This window comes from Rhinatrema bivittatum, chromosome 11 (assembly GCF_901001135.1).
Source record: "Rhinatrema bivittatum chromosome 11, aRhiBiv1.1, whole genome shotgun sequence".
Lineage (NCBI taxonomy): Eukaryota > Metazoa > Chordata > Amphibia > Gymnophiona > Rhinatrematidae > Rhinatrema > Rhinatrema bivittatum.
The window spans coordinates 100368725-100383710 of NC_042625.1; the positions used below are offsets into that span (position 1 = coordinate 100368725).

Consider the following 14986-nt stretch of genomic DNA (forward strand, 5'->3'; position numbering starts at 1 on the left):
AGGCTTAAGTGGATGCTTTAGGTTGCTAGTCTTAGTGCTGCTGTTATTTCTCAGCTCCCAAAGCTCTTGCTAGAGGTTTTACTCCCTTCTTATTTATTTATTAGTTGCTTTTATATACTAAAGTCCGTAGGAAACATCATCATTGGTTTACAATGTAATAAAATATAAAACACAATTAAAAGGTAAGCATAAACAATGCTTTTAAAATATGGTCCTTTAATTTTAAGTAATGTGCATCTTTGAGTACTTTACTCTTTCTTCTTATGACTACTTGCTGCCTCTTTATTATTTTATATGCAGCAGACTAATGCCTGGTGCTGGGTGTTTGGCTGAGTGTGTGCTACAAGGCAGGACTCCTGCAGGCACTGCAGCAAGGGCGTGTGAGTCCAGCTTTTGTTATTCAACATTTCATAGTCTGCTTCCCCCCCCCCCCCCCCAATGGATTACAACAACTGTAAATAAGCCCCCTCGCCTTAGCGCTAGAGGTAGAAGGGGATTCAGAGCAGGGGTAGCACTAATGCACGGGTGCGTCAGCTGTGGCCTCTGTTCAGGGTAGGAGGGTAAAAGAGCCGGCGCTGGATGGACCCAGATCAGTTCAGCCTCCTATGGATGGAGACAGAGTTTCACTGACAGCGCTGCAGCACCAGAGGTGCCACCTGCAGCGCCCTTGGGGGGGTCCCTGGATCGCCGTGGGGGGTGCAGCGGGGGGTCCTGGATCGCTGAACGGGGGAGGGTGCAGCGGGGGGTCCTGGATCGCGGGGGGAGGGGGTGCAGCGGGGGGCCCTGGATCGCGGAGGGAGGGTGCAGCGGGGGGTCCTGGATCGCGGGGGGAGGGGGTGCGGGGAGTTCCTGGATCGCGGAGGGAGGGTGCAGCGGGGGGTCCTGGATCGCGGGGGGAGAGGGTGCGGGAGTTTCCTGGATCGCGGGGGAGGGGTGCAGCGGAGGGTCCTGGATCGCGGAGGGATGGGTGCAGCGGGGGGTCCTGGATCGCGGGGGGAGGGGGTGCGGGGAGTTCCTGGATCGCGGAGGGAGGTGCAGCGGGGGGTCCTGGATCGCGGGGGGAGGGGTGGTGCGGGGAGTTCCTGGGATCGCGGGGGGGAGAGGGTGCAGCGGGGGGTCCTGGTCGCGGGGGGAGGGGGTGGCAGCGGGGGGTCCTGGATCGCGGGGGGGGGGGGGTGCGGGGAGTTCCTGGCTCGCGGAGGGAGGTCCTGGATCGCGGAGGGAGGGTGCAGCGGGGGGTCCTGGATCGCGGGGGGAGGGGGTGCGGGGAGTTCCTGGATCGCCGTGGGGGGGTGCAGCGGGGGGTCCTGGGATCGCGGGGGAGGGGGTGCGGGGAGTTCCTGGATCGCCGTGGGGGGGTGCAGCGGGGGGTCCTGGATCGCGGGGGGAGGGGGTGCGGGGGGTCCTGGATCGCGGGGGGAGGGGGTCGGAAACGGCGGCGCCCCCCCCCCGGTTAAAGCGAGCCTCTTCGTAGCGCGCCCCGATCAATGGCGCCCTTTCTGGAGGCGGCCGGCGGCGCGGATCTTCGGTAGCAGGAGAGGAAGGGGCGGGCCCGGCTGCCGCCGGAAGCGGAAAGGCCGCGGTGTCTCCTGGAGCCGGGTGACGGTACCGATAGCGGCTGCCGCCCCCTGTGAACGTGACTTTCTTTCTTTCTTTCTTTCTTTCAGGGCCCGGCCATGGAGGAGAAGAGGAAGAGGAGAAGCCCCAGGGGGTCCCTGGCCCCACGCAAGCTGCCCCTCCCGGCGCCCACCGCCACCTTCGGCTTAGCCCATCCACCGTCCCCGAAGCAGAGGACCAAGTTCAGAAGGTCAGGCCCAGGAAGCTGCTGTGCCGGCAGCCTTCACCACATCCTCGGGTTCCCGGCGCCCCGGTGCAAAGGAACCGTCTGGGAGGTCTCCTGTGCAGAGAGCTGGGGGTGGGGAGGCTGGCGTCCCTCATGATAGTGGCGTCCCTCACGATAGTGGCGTCCCTCACGATAGTGGCCATCCCTCACGATAGTGGCGTCCCTCATGATATAGTGGCCATCCCTCACGATAGTGGCGTCCCTCACGATAGTGGCGTCCCTCGCGATAGTGGCGTCCCTCGTCCCTCACGATAGTGGTGTCCCTCACCATAGTGGCGTCCCTCGCCATAGTGGCGTCCCTCGACCCTCATGATAGTGGCCATCCCTCACGATAGTGGCCATCCCTCACGATAGTGGCATCCCTCATCATAGTGGCGTCCCTCATCATAGTGGCCGTCCCTCATCATAGTGGCGTCCCTCATCATAGTGGCGTCCCTCATCATAGTGGCGTCCCTCATCATAGTGGCGTCCCTCATGATATAGTGGCCATCCCTCACGATAGTGGCAGTTTTGTGCTTTTTTTCCCCACAGAGTGAACAAGGAGAAAGTGAAGACAGCACCCGCTGCTGGAAGTGTGGGGCCCTTAGCCACTCCTCTGCAACACTCCTTCCTGACCGATGTGTCTGATGTGTGTGACATGGAGAGTGGCCTCCTGAATCTTCTCAGTGACTTCCACTCAGGAAAGCTGCAGGCCTTTGGTAGGGGGCCAGCATGGCTAGCAGGGTTTATAGCACTCGGCCACAGTCGGTGAGGTGCCACCTTGTAATTGGATCAGTGGCCCATGGTTACAAGAGTGCACAAAGGCATCCTGGTGCGTGCGCCCTAGCCCGGCAGTGGTCAGATATAAAAGAGGAGGAAAAGCCCCCTGGGTAGCTGAGAATGAAGGACCATGGAGTCTGATCCCCCATCCCTGCTTTCAGCTGAGCTTCAGCTCAGTCCAAGCAGCAAAAAGAAACTGCTGCCCCCACTTCCCCCCCAGGAAAAGATTTAAATCAAAGCCTTAGGATCTTTGTCTTCAGTTTTTATTTTATTTTTCTCTTCGGAATTCATGTTTATTACAGGAGCAAGAGACATTGGTGGAAAAACGGACTCGTCCTGGTAACTATCAGTTTTGCTCTTGTAATAAACCCTGAGGAATGTGAACAGGAAGGTCCCTGAATGTAAGGAGGAGCAGGAGGGCGCGCTCTTTTCCTCAGCACATGCTCTGCTCGTGCAGGAGAGACGTGCTGTAAGGTTATGAAATCAACGAAATGGAGCTTTTACTTCTCACCAAATTTCCTTGCAACCAATAAACATGGTCTCACGTTTTTTATTTTTGTTAACCTTTATTTTTTGGAGCTTAAAAAATGGATTGTTGTAATAAACAGAAGAAACTCAGTAGATTTGTAACCCATCTCATTGCCACAGGGAAGGCTTGTTCCTCTCTAGTGACTGCTCGTCATGTAACCCTGCAGCACCACCCCAGCACCCACCCAGGATACCCCTGTTGTCACTCAGAGGGGCCTGCACCTGTTCACATGCTTCTAAACTGGTACCCTCCCACCTGCCTCTGCGCAAGCTCTCTGCCCACAAACCCTGGTGGTTTCTAGAGACAGTGAGACCCCTCGCAACTAAGGGTCACACAGGTCCTAGAAGTAACACCCACAGACCAAATAAACACAATACCAGGATCATTAGTCAGTCCAAGACAGGCAGAGCTAACTAATAAGTTTATTAAGAAAAAGGAGGATCAGTGAACGGATAAAAGACTTAAACTGCAAACAAACAGGTAAAACGGGGATTATAACTCAAAAGTTAATTGAACACTATTCACTACCTAGTTGGTGCCTGGGGAGTTCAGGAAAAGGCTGAACAGGGCCTCAGTGCAGAGATCTGTTCCCCTTTGCACTCCCAGCCGAGAGTGGAGAATTCCAGAACTCTCAGGGCAAGTTCTCTGTCCACAGGGCCAATCAGGGCGCACAGTATTAACAGCTTTCTGGCCAATGGCACTGCAGGGTGTTTCAGTGTCACATGCACTCAGGGCTGCTAGGATGTGTATGCTGATCAAGCCACCTTCAGTCAAGGCATCCAAAGCCTCTGCCAGAGCTACAGTGCAGAGGTCAAACACCACCAGCAGGCCAGCACACAGGAAATGAGCTCTTTGGGGGAAAGTGTCACGGGGCAGAAAAATAAACTAGAAAGCATGCAAACTGATCCTCTTTTCTTGTCCCTTATAGAGAAAGCTTGTCTCTCTCGTGACTGGTTGCTGTTTCTTGCCCATATAGGGAAGGCGTGTTCCTTTGAGCAGTTGGAGCATGTGCGGGAGATGCAGGAGAAACTGGCTCGTTTACACTTTAGCCTTGATGTCTGTGTGGAAGATCAGAGTGAGGATCAGAAGATCAGCGTGGCTGACCGGAACCTGGAGCAGCTCTTGAGCAATGTGAGTGAGCTGCTGTGAGCCCCTCAGCAGAATGGAAACGGCCACCTGAGAAGTTGTGAGATTGGTGGGTGCTGCCAGAATCCATCGCCACTGGCATGTTTTCTGGCTGATCATTTTCCCAAACACCTTCTTAATAAAGAGATTAGTTGGAGAAAACTGGATCTGCCTTTTTGGATAGGGATGACATCTAAAATGCAGATTGAAAGAAAAGGAAGCTGTCAGTTTTGTTAGTCATCTCTGAGAGCCCTGAGCTCAGCTGCTGCTGAGGAGGGGGACTGAGAATCAGCAGGGCAGGCATGGCTTCTGTGCACAAAATGTAATAAGGCATGAAGGCTTGGAAGTGTGCGACTTTGACATGGCAAACACACATGGAGACAGAAGTGCCAGAGTGACAGTAGCAGATTTAGGGGATTTTCCCTGGGTGTACCCAGATCAGACTCCTGGGTTTTGCCTTCCTTCCTTCCAGCAGATGGAGACAGAGAAATTTTCAGAACCACCGGCACATAACCAGACATAGCACCTGCAACCCCTCAATATTTCTCTGTCTCCAGCAGATGGAGGAGATGCAAAACCTGCAGTTCTGAATGTCTTAAAAAAACAAAAGCAAACAAAACAAGACGTAGGAAAGGATTTCCCTCCTAGGAGGTTGGCAGGACCTTGGTGATCCAAGACTGCTCCCGTTTCCCATGCCAGAGCTGGTGCTCCAATTCCTTCACCTTCTGGAGTTTGGGGGGAGAAAGACCTTTCCAAGGCTGTCTTTTTTTTTTTTTTTTTTTCCTATTTGTGTGCTTAGTAATTGTAAAGTTTGTTCAAACAAATCAAACAGAGGGTTTTTGTTTTCCTTTCAGGTTTTGGACAGTGCTCGCCCTCGCCTTGCTACGGCCTTTTCCCCGGTGCCGGAGGTGCAGGGAGGCAGCTCGGGGGTATTTTCTCCATTTGTTTTTTCCTTTGCGGCTCCCGGAGGTCTTTTTTCTCCTTTCCCCGTGCGGCTGTCCTCCGCGTGGTTCACGCACAGCCAACATGCCGAAGGAGCACCGATGCTCCATGTGTGGCCGCGAGTCCTGTGGATCCCTAAAAGGCTAGAGGATGGGAATAAATAAAGTTAAATCTAAGAGAAACATGGGGGTAACCTGCACGGAGCGGCAGTCACTGCCCTTAACAGAAACATGGGGGTAACCTGCACGGAGCGGCAGTCACTGCCCTTAACAGAAACATGGGGGTAACCTGCACGGAGCGGCAGTTACTGCCCTTAACAGAAACATGGGGGTAACCTGCACGGAGCGGCAGTTACTGCCCTTAACAGAAACATGGGGGTAACCTGCACGGAGCGGCAGTCACTACCCTTAACAGAAACATGGGGGTAACCTGCACGGAGCGGCAGTTACTGCCCTTAACAGAAACATGGGGGTAACCTGCATGGAGCGGCAGTTACTACCCTTAAGAGAAACGGGGGTAACCTGCACGGAGCGGCAGTTACTACCCTTAATAGAAACTTGGGGGTGACCTGCACGGAGCGGCAGTTACTGCCCTTAACAGAAACATGGGGTAACCTGCACGGAGCGGCAGTTACTGCCCTTAACAGAAACATGGGGGTCACCTGCACGGAGCGGCAGTTACTACCTTGGGAAGCTTGCTGGGCAGACTAGATGGACCATTTTGGTCTTTTTCTGCCGTCATTACTATGTTACTGCAGGACTCTCGCTGCTCCCGGTGTGCCTCTGCTGGAGAAGGCATGTCGGATTGGGCAGCGGCAGTTTCATCACTCCAACGCCAGTCTGGGGAGCTGAAAGGCAGTGCGGGATGAGTCCAACAATCCGTTCGCACTGAGCACGGGATTGGCGGCCATTTTGGAAACTGTGGCCGCAAAGTCTCAGCCTGCAGTAGAGGGAGGGGTACTCCCTCCGGCAGGTTCTCCTCCTGTTTTAAGCCCTGAGGAGACCTGGAGAGCCCGCAGAGGGCAATTGGAGAAGGATTCAGATCCTTTCAGGGAGGATTCTGATTGTCTTTCCCCTTTTTGCCAGAATTTTTGCTTTTAATGCACAAAGCTTTTCTGGCCTGCCAGGCCGTGGGGTGACCATCTCAAGCGTAAGGCGGCTGAGCTCTCCTCAGCAGCCACCAGAGTTCGGAGGATCCATGGCCTCTGTCGGGAGCTCCAGAGGAGGGGTCCTCGGAGGATGGATCGCCGGGAGATGTCACCCTGGATGCGGAGCCAGATTGTGGCCTGCAGGGTCTATCTGAGGATGTGGCAAAAGTTCCTACTGTGGATGGGGATGATCCCAAGGTACTCTGGCTGTTTCAGAGAGATGAGTTAGGTCCCCTGATTGCGGCTATCCTGACGGAGTTGGCACCTTGAGAGGACTCCGACCATGAGGATGTGGACCCCCAGTCATGGTGGGCTTACGGGGTCTGGCTAAGACTTAAGAACATAAGAAATTGCCATGCTGGGTCAGACCAAGGGTCCATCAAGCCCAGCATCCTGTTTCCAACAGAGGCCAAAACCAGGCCACAAGAACCTGGCAAGTACCCAAACACTAAGAAGATCCCATGCTACTGATGCAATTAATAGCAGTGGCTTTTCCCTAACTAAACTTGATTAATAGCCATTAATGGACTTCTCCTCCAAGAAGTTATCCAAACCTTTTTTGAACCCAGCTACACTAACTGCACTAACCACATCCTCTGGCAACAAATTCCAGAACTTTGTGCGTTGAGTGAAAAAGAATTTTCTCCGATTAGTCTTAAATGTGCTACTTGCTAGCTTCATGGAATGCCCCCTAGTCCTTCTATTATTCGAAAGTGAAAATAACCGAGTCACATCTACTCATTCAAGACCTCTCATGATCTTAAACACCTCTATCATATCCCCCCTCAGCCGTCTCTTCTCCAAGCTGAACAGCCCTAACCTCTTCAGCCTCTCCTCATAGGGGATCTGTTCCATCCCCTTTATCATTTTGGTTGCCCTTCTCTGTACCTTCTCCATCGCAACTATATCTTTTTTGAGATGCGGCGACAAGAATTGTACACAGTATTCAAGGTGCGGTCTCACCATGGAGTGATACAGAGGCATTATGACATTTTCCGTTCTATTAACCATTCCCTTCCTAATAATTCCTAACATTGTTTGCTTTTTTGACTGCTGCAGCACACTGAGCTGATGATTTCAATGTATTATCCACTATGATGCCTAGATCTCTTTCCTGGGTGGTAGCTCCTAATATGGAACCTAACCGTGTAACTACAGCAAGGGTTATTTTTCCCTATATGCAACACCTTGCACTTGTTCACATTAAATTTCATCTGCCATTTGGATGCCCAATCTTCAAGTCTTACAAGGTCCTCCTGCAATGTATCACAATCTGCTTGTGATTTAACTATTCATAATAATTTTGTATCATCCGCAAATTTGATAACCTCACTCGTCGTATTCCTTTCCAGATCATTTATAAATATATTGAAAAATAAGGGTCCCAATACAGATCCCTAAGGCACCACTGTCCACTCCCTTCCACTGAGAAAATTGCCCATTTAATCCTACTCTCTGTTTCCTGTCTTTTAACCAGTTTGTAATCCACGAAAGGACATCGCCTCCTTTCCCATGACTTTTTAGTTTACGTAGAAGCCTCTCATGAGGGACTTTGTCAAACGCCTTCTGAAAATCCAAATACACTACATCTACCGTCTTTATCCACATGTTTATTAAGCCCTTCCAGTTTCACAAGTCATTGCAGCAATTGATGGTCAGGAAGTGGGATACTCCGGAGACTGGCCTTAAGGTGAGCTGGGCTATGGACAAGCTGTGCCCCTTGTCTAAAGAAACTCTGGAGCTTCTGCAGGTGCCGAAGGTGGATGCGTCCAGCTCTGCAGTTACCAAGAAAACGACCATACCCGTGGTCGGGGCTGTGGCCCTCAAGAATTTAACATAAGAACATAAGAATTGCCATACTGGGTCAGACCAAAAGTCCATCAAGCCCAGCATCCTGTTTCCAACAGTGGCCAAACCAGGCCACAAGAACCTGGCAAGTACCCAAACATTAAATGAATAGATCCCAAGCTACTATTGCTTATTAATTACCGTAATAGCAGTTTATGGATTTAACCTCCAGGAACTTATTCAAATCTTTTTTAAACCCAGTTACACTAACTGCTGAAACCACATCCCCTGGCAATAAATTCTAGAGCTTTACTATGCGTTGAGTGAAAAATAACTTTCTTTGATTTGTTTTAAATGTGCCCCATGCTAACTTCATGGAGTGCCCCCTAGTCTTTCTATAATCTGAAAGAGTAAATAACCGATTCACATCTACCCATTCTAGATCTCTCATGATCTTAAAGACCTCTATCATATCCCCCCTCAGCCGTCTCTTCTCCAAGCTGAACAGCCCTAACCTCTTTAGCCTTTCCTCATAGGGGAGCTGCTCCATCCCCTTTATCATTTTGGTCGCCCTTCTCTGCACCTTCTCCAGTGCAGCTATATCCTTTCTGAGATGCGGTGAGCAGAACAAAAAGCTGGAAGTGCACCTCGAGGATTTTTGAGGTCTCGGCTTTAGGCATCTGGGCCGATGTCTGCAGTAGTTTTATGCTTCGTGCAGCCTCTGAGGCTCAGCACGCAGAGCATCTCAAGACAACGGTTGCTTATGGCGCCGATGCCCTCTATGACCTTATTCGTAGCTCTGGTTGTGGAATTGGTCGGCTAATGTCTTCTCTAAGGCGCGTTCAAGGGCAAGTTCCTTTTCGGGGAGGATCTAGAGCAGATAACAAAACTCTTGGGTGAAAACAAAGTTCACAAATTGCCAGAAGATAAGCCCAAGGGGTCAAGAGAGTCTCAGCGTTTTCGGCAGAGCAGAGCTCTGGTTACGGGTCAGAGGCAGGCTTCAGGGAGGTCACAGGCCTGTAAAGCAGGCAGGGAGTTCTCCAGCCAGGGTTCTAGCGACAGCAAATCTTCCCAATGAAGCGAGGCTGGCCCACTCTTGTGTCTCATGCATTTTTTACGAGGAGTTGGCCAAAATAACGTCAGACCAGTGGGTTTTAGAAGTGAAATGCAAATGTTACGCTTTAGAGTTTGCTCAAAAGTCTTTTTCTTCGGTCCCCCTGTGGCCCGGCAGGCAAGGAATTGGTGCGACAAACTCTCGAGCGTCTGCATCTGTAAGGGCCATAGTTCCTGTCCCTCCACACGAATGAGGGAAGGGCCATTATTCCATCTATTTTGTGGTTCCCAAAAAGGAGGACACTTTTCATCCAATTCTGGATCTCAAAAAGGTGAACATGGCTCTCAAAGTGTCACATTTTCCGATGGAACTTTGCGGTCCGTCACTGCAGCAGTTCAGGCAGGAATTCCTGGCGACCTTGGATCTGACGGAGACCTACCTGCATATCAGGATCCGGTGCAACAAAGATTTCTCAGGTTCATGATCCTGGGGGAGCATTTTCAATTTTGTGCCCTTTGTTCGGCTTAGTGACAGCTCCATGGACTTTCACCAAGGTGATGGTAGTGGTGGCGGTGGCCCTCAGAAGAGAGAGAGTTCTGGTGCACCTGGTACCTGGACGATTGGCTGATTCGAGCAAAGTCACAGGACCTATGCAGTCAGGCGGTGGAGATGGTGATGCACCGTTTGCAATCCCTAGGTTGAGTAGTGAACCTTTCCGCTGTGGCCTCTGGTGGGCAGGTTACTCAGAAAGATAGAGGTCCAGCCAGGAAGAGTGATCTTGGTAGCTCCAGAGTGGCCGCAACGGCCTTGGTTTGCAGATCTGATCACCAATTTATGTGCCGATGGTTCTGAAAATTTCTGTCTCCATCTGCTGGAAGAGAGGCAAAACCCAGGAGTCTGGTAAGAACCAATTTTCCTTTGCTGAGCCTTTGCAGCCTGAAAGAAGTGGCTCTGCACACATCCAGAGCTCCTCAGCGTGTGGAGTGTGCAAATCTTTCAGGTATCTCATCTCGCAGGTAAATGAGCTCTCTGCTTTGGAAGGGTGATAAAATGGAAGAAGGGAGTCTGGCCAGTTCACATTTCTTGATCTTGGATTTCATAGACACTTAATTACTTCCTTAACTGATTCTGGATTGTGGTTTTTTTTTTTCAGCTGGAAGAGCTAAGTACTTCAATGTATCCTTTGGTGTATATTTACATTTCATTGGTGAGATCATCTGATCCAAACAAGAACTACTTACTCCCACCTCATCCTCATCCTCTGACATCAGATCCCACCTCCTCCCTCCTCAGATCCCAGCTTATCCTCTGACATCACATCCTCTTCCTGTGACATCACCTCCCACCTCCTCAGACCCCCACCTCATCCTGTGATATCACCTCCCAGCTCCTCAGACCCCACCTCCTCCCTCCTCAGATTCCATCTCATCCCTACATCACCTCCCACCTCCTCAGACCCCACCTCATCCTGTGATATCACCTCCCACCTCTTCAGACCCCACCTCATCCTGTGATATCACCTCCCACCTCCTCAGACCCCCACCTCATCCCTCCTCAGATCCCAGCTTATCCTCTGACATCACCTCCCACCTCCTCAGACCCCACCTCATCCTGTGATATCACTTTCCACCTCCTCCCACCTCATCCTGTGACATCACCTCCTACCTCATCCCTCCTCAGATCCCAGCTTATCCTCTGACATCACCTCCCACCTCCTCAGACCCCACCTCATCCTGTGATATCACCTCCCACCTCTTCAGACCCCACCTCATCCTGTGATATCACCTCCCACCTCCTCAGACCCCCACCTCCTCCCTCCTCAGATCCCAGCTTATCCTCTGACATCACCTCCACCTCCTCAGACCCCACCTCATCCTGTGACATCACCTCCCACCTCCTCAGACCCCACCTCATCCCTACATCACCTCCCACCTCCTCAGACCCCACCTCATCCTGTGATATCACCTCCCACCTCCTCAGACCCCAACTCATCCTGTGATATCACCTCCCACCTCATCCCTCCTCAGATCCCAGCTTATCCTCTGACATCACCTCCCACCTCCTCAGACCCCCACCTCATCCTGTGATATCACCTCCCACCTCTTCAGACCCCACCTCATCCTGTGATATCACCTCCCACCTCCTCAGACCCCCACCTCCTCCCTCCTCAGATCCCAGCTTATCCTCTGACATCACCTCCACCTCCTCAGACCCCACCTCATCCTGTGACATCACCTCCCACCTCCTCAGACCCCACCTCATCCCTACATCACCTCCCACCTCCTCAGACCCCACCTCATCCTGTGATATCACCTCCCACCTCCTCAGACCCCAACTCATCCTGTGATATCACCTCCCACCTCATCCCTCCTCAGATCCCAGCTTATCCTCTGATATCACTCCCACCTCCTCAGACCCCACCTCATCCTGTGACATCACCTCCCACCTCATCCTGTGACATCACCTCCCACCTCCTCAGATCCCACCTCATCCCTACATCACCTCCCACCTCCTCAGATCCCACCTCATCCTGTGACATCACCTCATCCCTCCTCAGATCCCACCTCATCCTGTGAAATCACCTCCCACCTCCTCAGACCCCACCTCATCCTGTGACATCACCTCCCACCTCCTCAGACCCCACCTCATCCTGTGACATCACCTCCCACCTCATCCTGTGACATCACCTCCCACCTCCTCAGACCCCACCTCATCCTGTGACATCACCTCATCCCTCCTCAGATCCCACCTCATCCTGTGAAATCACCTCCCACCTCCTCAGATCCCACCTCATCCTGTGACATCACCTCCCACCTCCTCAGATCCCACCTCATCCCTACATCACCTCCCACCTCCTCAGATCCCACCTCATCCTGTGACATCACCTCATCCCTCCTCAGATCCCACCTCATCCTGTGAAATCACCTCCCACCTCCTCAGATCCCACCTCATCCTGTGACATCACCTCCCACCTCCTCAGATCCCACCTCATCCCTACATCACCCTCCCACCTCCTCAGATCCCACCTCATCCCTACATCTCCTCCCACCTCCTCAGACCCCACCTCATCCTGTGACATCACCTCCCACCTCCTCAGATCCCACCTCATCACTACATCACCTCCCACCTCCTCAGACCCCACCTCATCCTGTGACATCACCTCCCACCTCCTCAGATCCCACCTCCTCACTACATCACCTCCCACCTCCTCAGACCCCACCTCATCCTGTGATATCACCTCCCACCTCCTCAGACCCCAACTCATCCTGTGATATCACCTCCCACCTCATCCCTCCTCAGATCCCAGCTTATCCTCTGATATCACTCCCACCTCCTCAGACCCCACCTCATCCTGTGACATCACCTCCCACCTCATCCTGTGACATCACCTCCCACCTCCTCAGATCCCACCTCATCCCTACATCACCTCCCACCTCCTCAGATCCCACCTCATCCTGTGACATCACCTCATCCCTCCTCAGATCCCACCTCATCCTGTGAAATCACCTCCCACCTCCTCAGACCCCACCTCATCCTGTGACATCACCTCCCACCTCCTCAGACCCCACCTCATCCTGTGACATCACCTCCCACCTCATCCTGTGACATCACCTCCCACCTCCTCAGACCCCACCTCATCCTGTGACATCACCTCATCCCTCCTCAGATCCCACCTCATCCTGTGAAATCACCTCCCACCTCCTCAGATCCCACCTCATCCTGTGACATCACCTCCCACCTCCTCAGATCCCACCTCATCCCTACATCACCTCCCACCTCCTCAGATCCCACCTCATCCTGTGACATCACCTCATCCCTCCTCAGATCCCACCTCATCCTGTGAAATCACCTCCCACCTCCTCAGATCCCACCTCATCCTGTGACATCACCTCCCACCTCCTCAGATCCCACCTCATCCCTACATCACCTCCCACCTCCTCAGATCCCACCTCATCCCTACATCTCCTCCCACCTCCTCAGACCCCACCTCATCCTGTGACATCACCTCCCACCTCCTCAGATCCCACCTCATCACTACATCACCTCCCACCTCCTCAGACCCCACCTCATCCTGTGACATCACCTCCCACCTCCTCAGATCCCACCTCCTCACTACATCACCTCCCACCTCCTCAGATCCCACCTCATCCTGTGACATCACCTCCCACCTCCTCAGATCTCACCTCATCCCTACATCACCTCCCACCTCCTCAGACCCCCACCTCATCCTGTGACATCACCTCATCCCTCCTCAGATCCCAGCTTATCCTCTGACATTGCCTCCCACCTCTTCAGATCCGAATTGTGCCACCATGTGCTTCCAAATTATTGTACAATTTAGACTCCAATTTCAAAACTCAGATTCTGCTTTTCCTTATCATGTCATTCAGACAAAAACTGCACTTAGCAGAGAACCAAGACCATCAGAATTCAGCCCCTGCATAAGGTCAAAGCACAAGGGGAGATAGCAAAAAGGGGTTACTTACATACTACACCTGCCATAGAAATGTGAGAGATGAAGCACCAAGTCCAGATGGGCATATTCTTCAATGAACAATTCCTGCTCAGATGTCTTCTTAGGGACTTTGTAGTGGTGAGGGGTATTACCCAACCAGCTGGGACCTGCCCTGTGAAGATGTGAGAGGCACCTACCTACCACCTTCAGCCCAGGACAAATCCAACAGTTTCAGAAAGGTCAAGACAGAGCTCAGTTCTGAGCAGTAGAGCAGAGTGGAGCTTTCACAAGACAGAAGTTGGCCTGTGTATTTGGTGGCCATAAGATATGCCATACTGGGTCAGACCAAGGGTCCATCCTGTTTCCAAGAGTGGCCAATCCAGGCCACAAGTACCTGGGCAAGTACCCAAACATTAAAATGATCTCATGTTTCTAATGCTGGCAACAAGCAGTGACTATTCTCCGTTGATTGATAGCAGTTTATGGACTTCTTCTCCAAACCTTTTTTAAACACTAACTGCACTAACCACATCCTCTGGCAACAAAATCCAGAGCGTAACTGCATTGAGTGAAAAAGAATTTTATGATTGCCCCTAGTTCTTGTATTATACGAAAGAGTAAATAACTGATTCACATTAACCTGTTCAAGTCCTTTCATGATTTTATAGACCTTTATCATATCTCCCCTCAACTGACTATTCAGCCCTAGCCTCTTTAGCTCTGGCTGGTCTCAGGCGGGGAGGGTATTTCAATGGAGTGGATAGGAAAATTGTTGATTATTTTGTCATAGATTACACAACACACTTATTTATAAGTATAGAAGTTTTACTTATAAGTATGAGAATAAGCAATAAAAATATACAAGATTAGAGTTTGCATTAAGGAATATACACAAAAAATACTTCCCCTCACAGTTCCCAATGTGAGGCTGATATATCTGAGTCTGATGGGAAATAGGCTACGAGGACTGAATGTCCAAAATAATCATTTTAGTTGAAATCTGTTTATTCAAAAGAACACAAAATTGTACATCGTAGGCTTAAGACACATGATACATATTACACTCTGCTACATACCACATGCACATGTAACTTGTATCAACAATCTTGCCTATTAAGTCAAAGCAAACCCCCAGACCCTCCCCCTACTCCAAAGCCCCTTTAATTCCCCCCTAGCCAAGAGCACTAGAACATGTATTGTCCAACATAAACTAACAATCAATGTTCACTGTACGTACCCAGATCAGTCCAGACTCCTGGGTTTTGCCTCCTCTCCAGCAGATGGAGTCAGACGTTTTGACCGACTCTGCCCCATACCCTCAGGTGCCACCTACAGTCCATCAG

At 51.6% G+C, this 14986-nt stretch overlaps 1 protein-coding gene and 1 long non-coding RNA gene across 2 annotated transcripts; one reads left to right on the forward strand and one right to left on the reverse strand.

The window, feature by feature from the left end:
- Positions 1 to 1555: 1555 nt before the first annotated feature.
- Positions 1556 to 14087, forward strand: CCDC28B (coiled-coil domain containing 28B). The gene is made up of 5 exons (XM_029571198.1): positions 1556 to 1807; positions 2375 to 2541; positions 4108 to 4262; positions 10341 to 10363; positions 13579 to 14087. The coding sequence occupies exons 1-5, from the start codon at positions 1677 to 1679 to the stop codon at positions 13631 to 13633; spliced, it is 531 nt and encodes a 176-aa protein (XP_029427058.1). The 5' UTR covers positions 1556 to 1676; the 3' UTR covers positions 13634 to 14087.
- LOC115073056 lies at positions 12336 to 12814 on the reverse strand. The gene is made up of 3 exons (XR_003851927.1): positions 12782 to 12814; positions 12559 to 12636; positions 12336 to 12369 (listed from the first exon to the last, which is right to left on the reverse strand). It is a non-coding gene; the product is annotated as an uncharacterized LOC115073056 (long non-coding RNA).
- Positions 14088 to 14986: the final 899 nt, after the last annotated feature.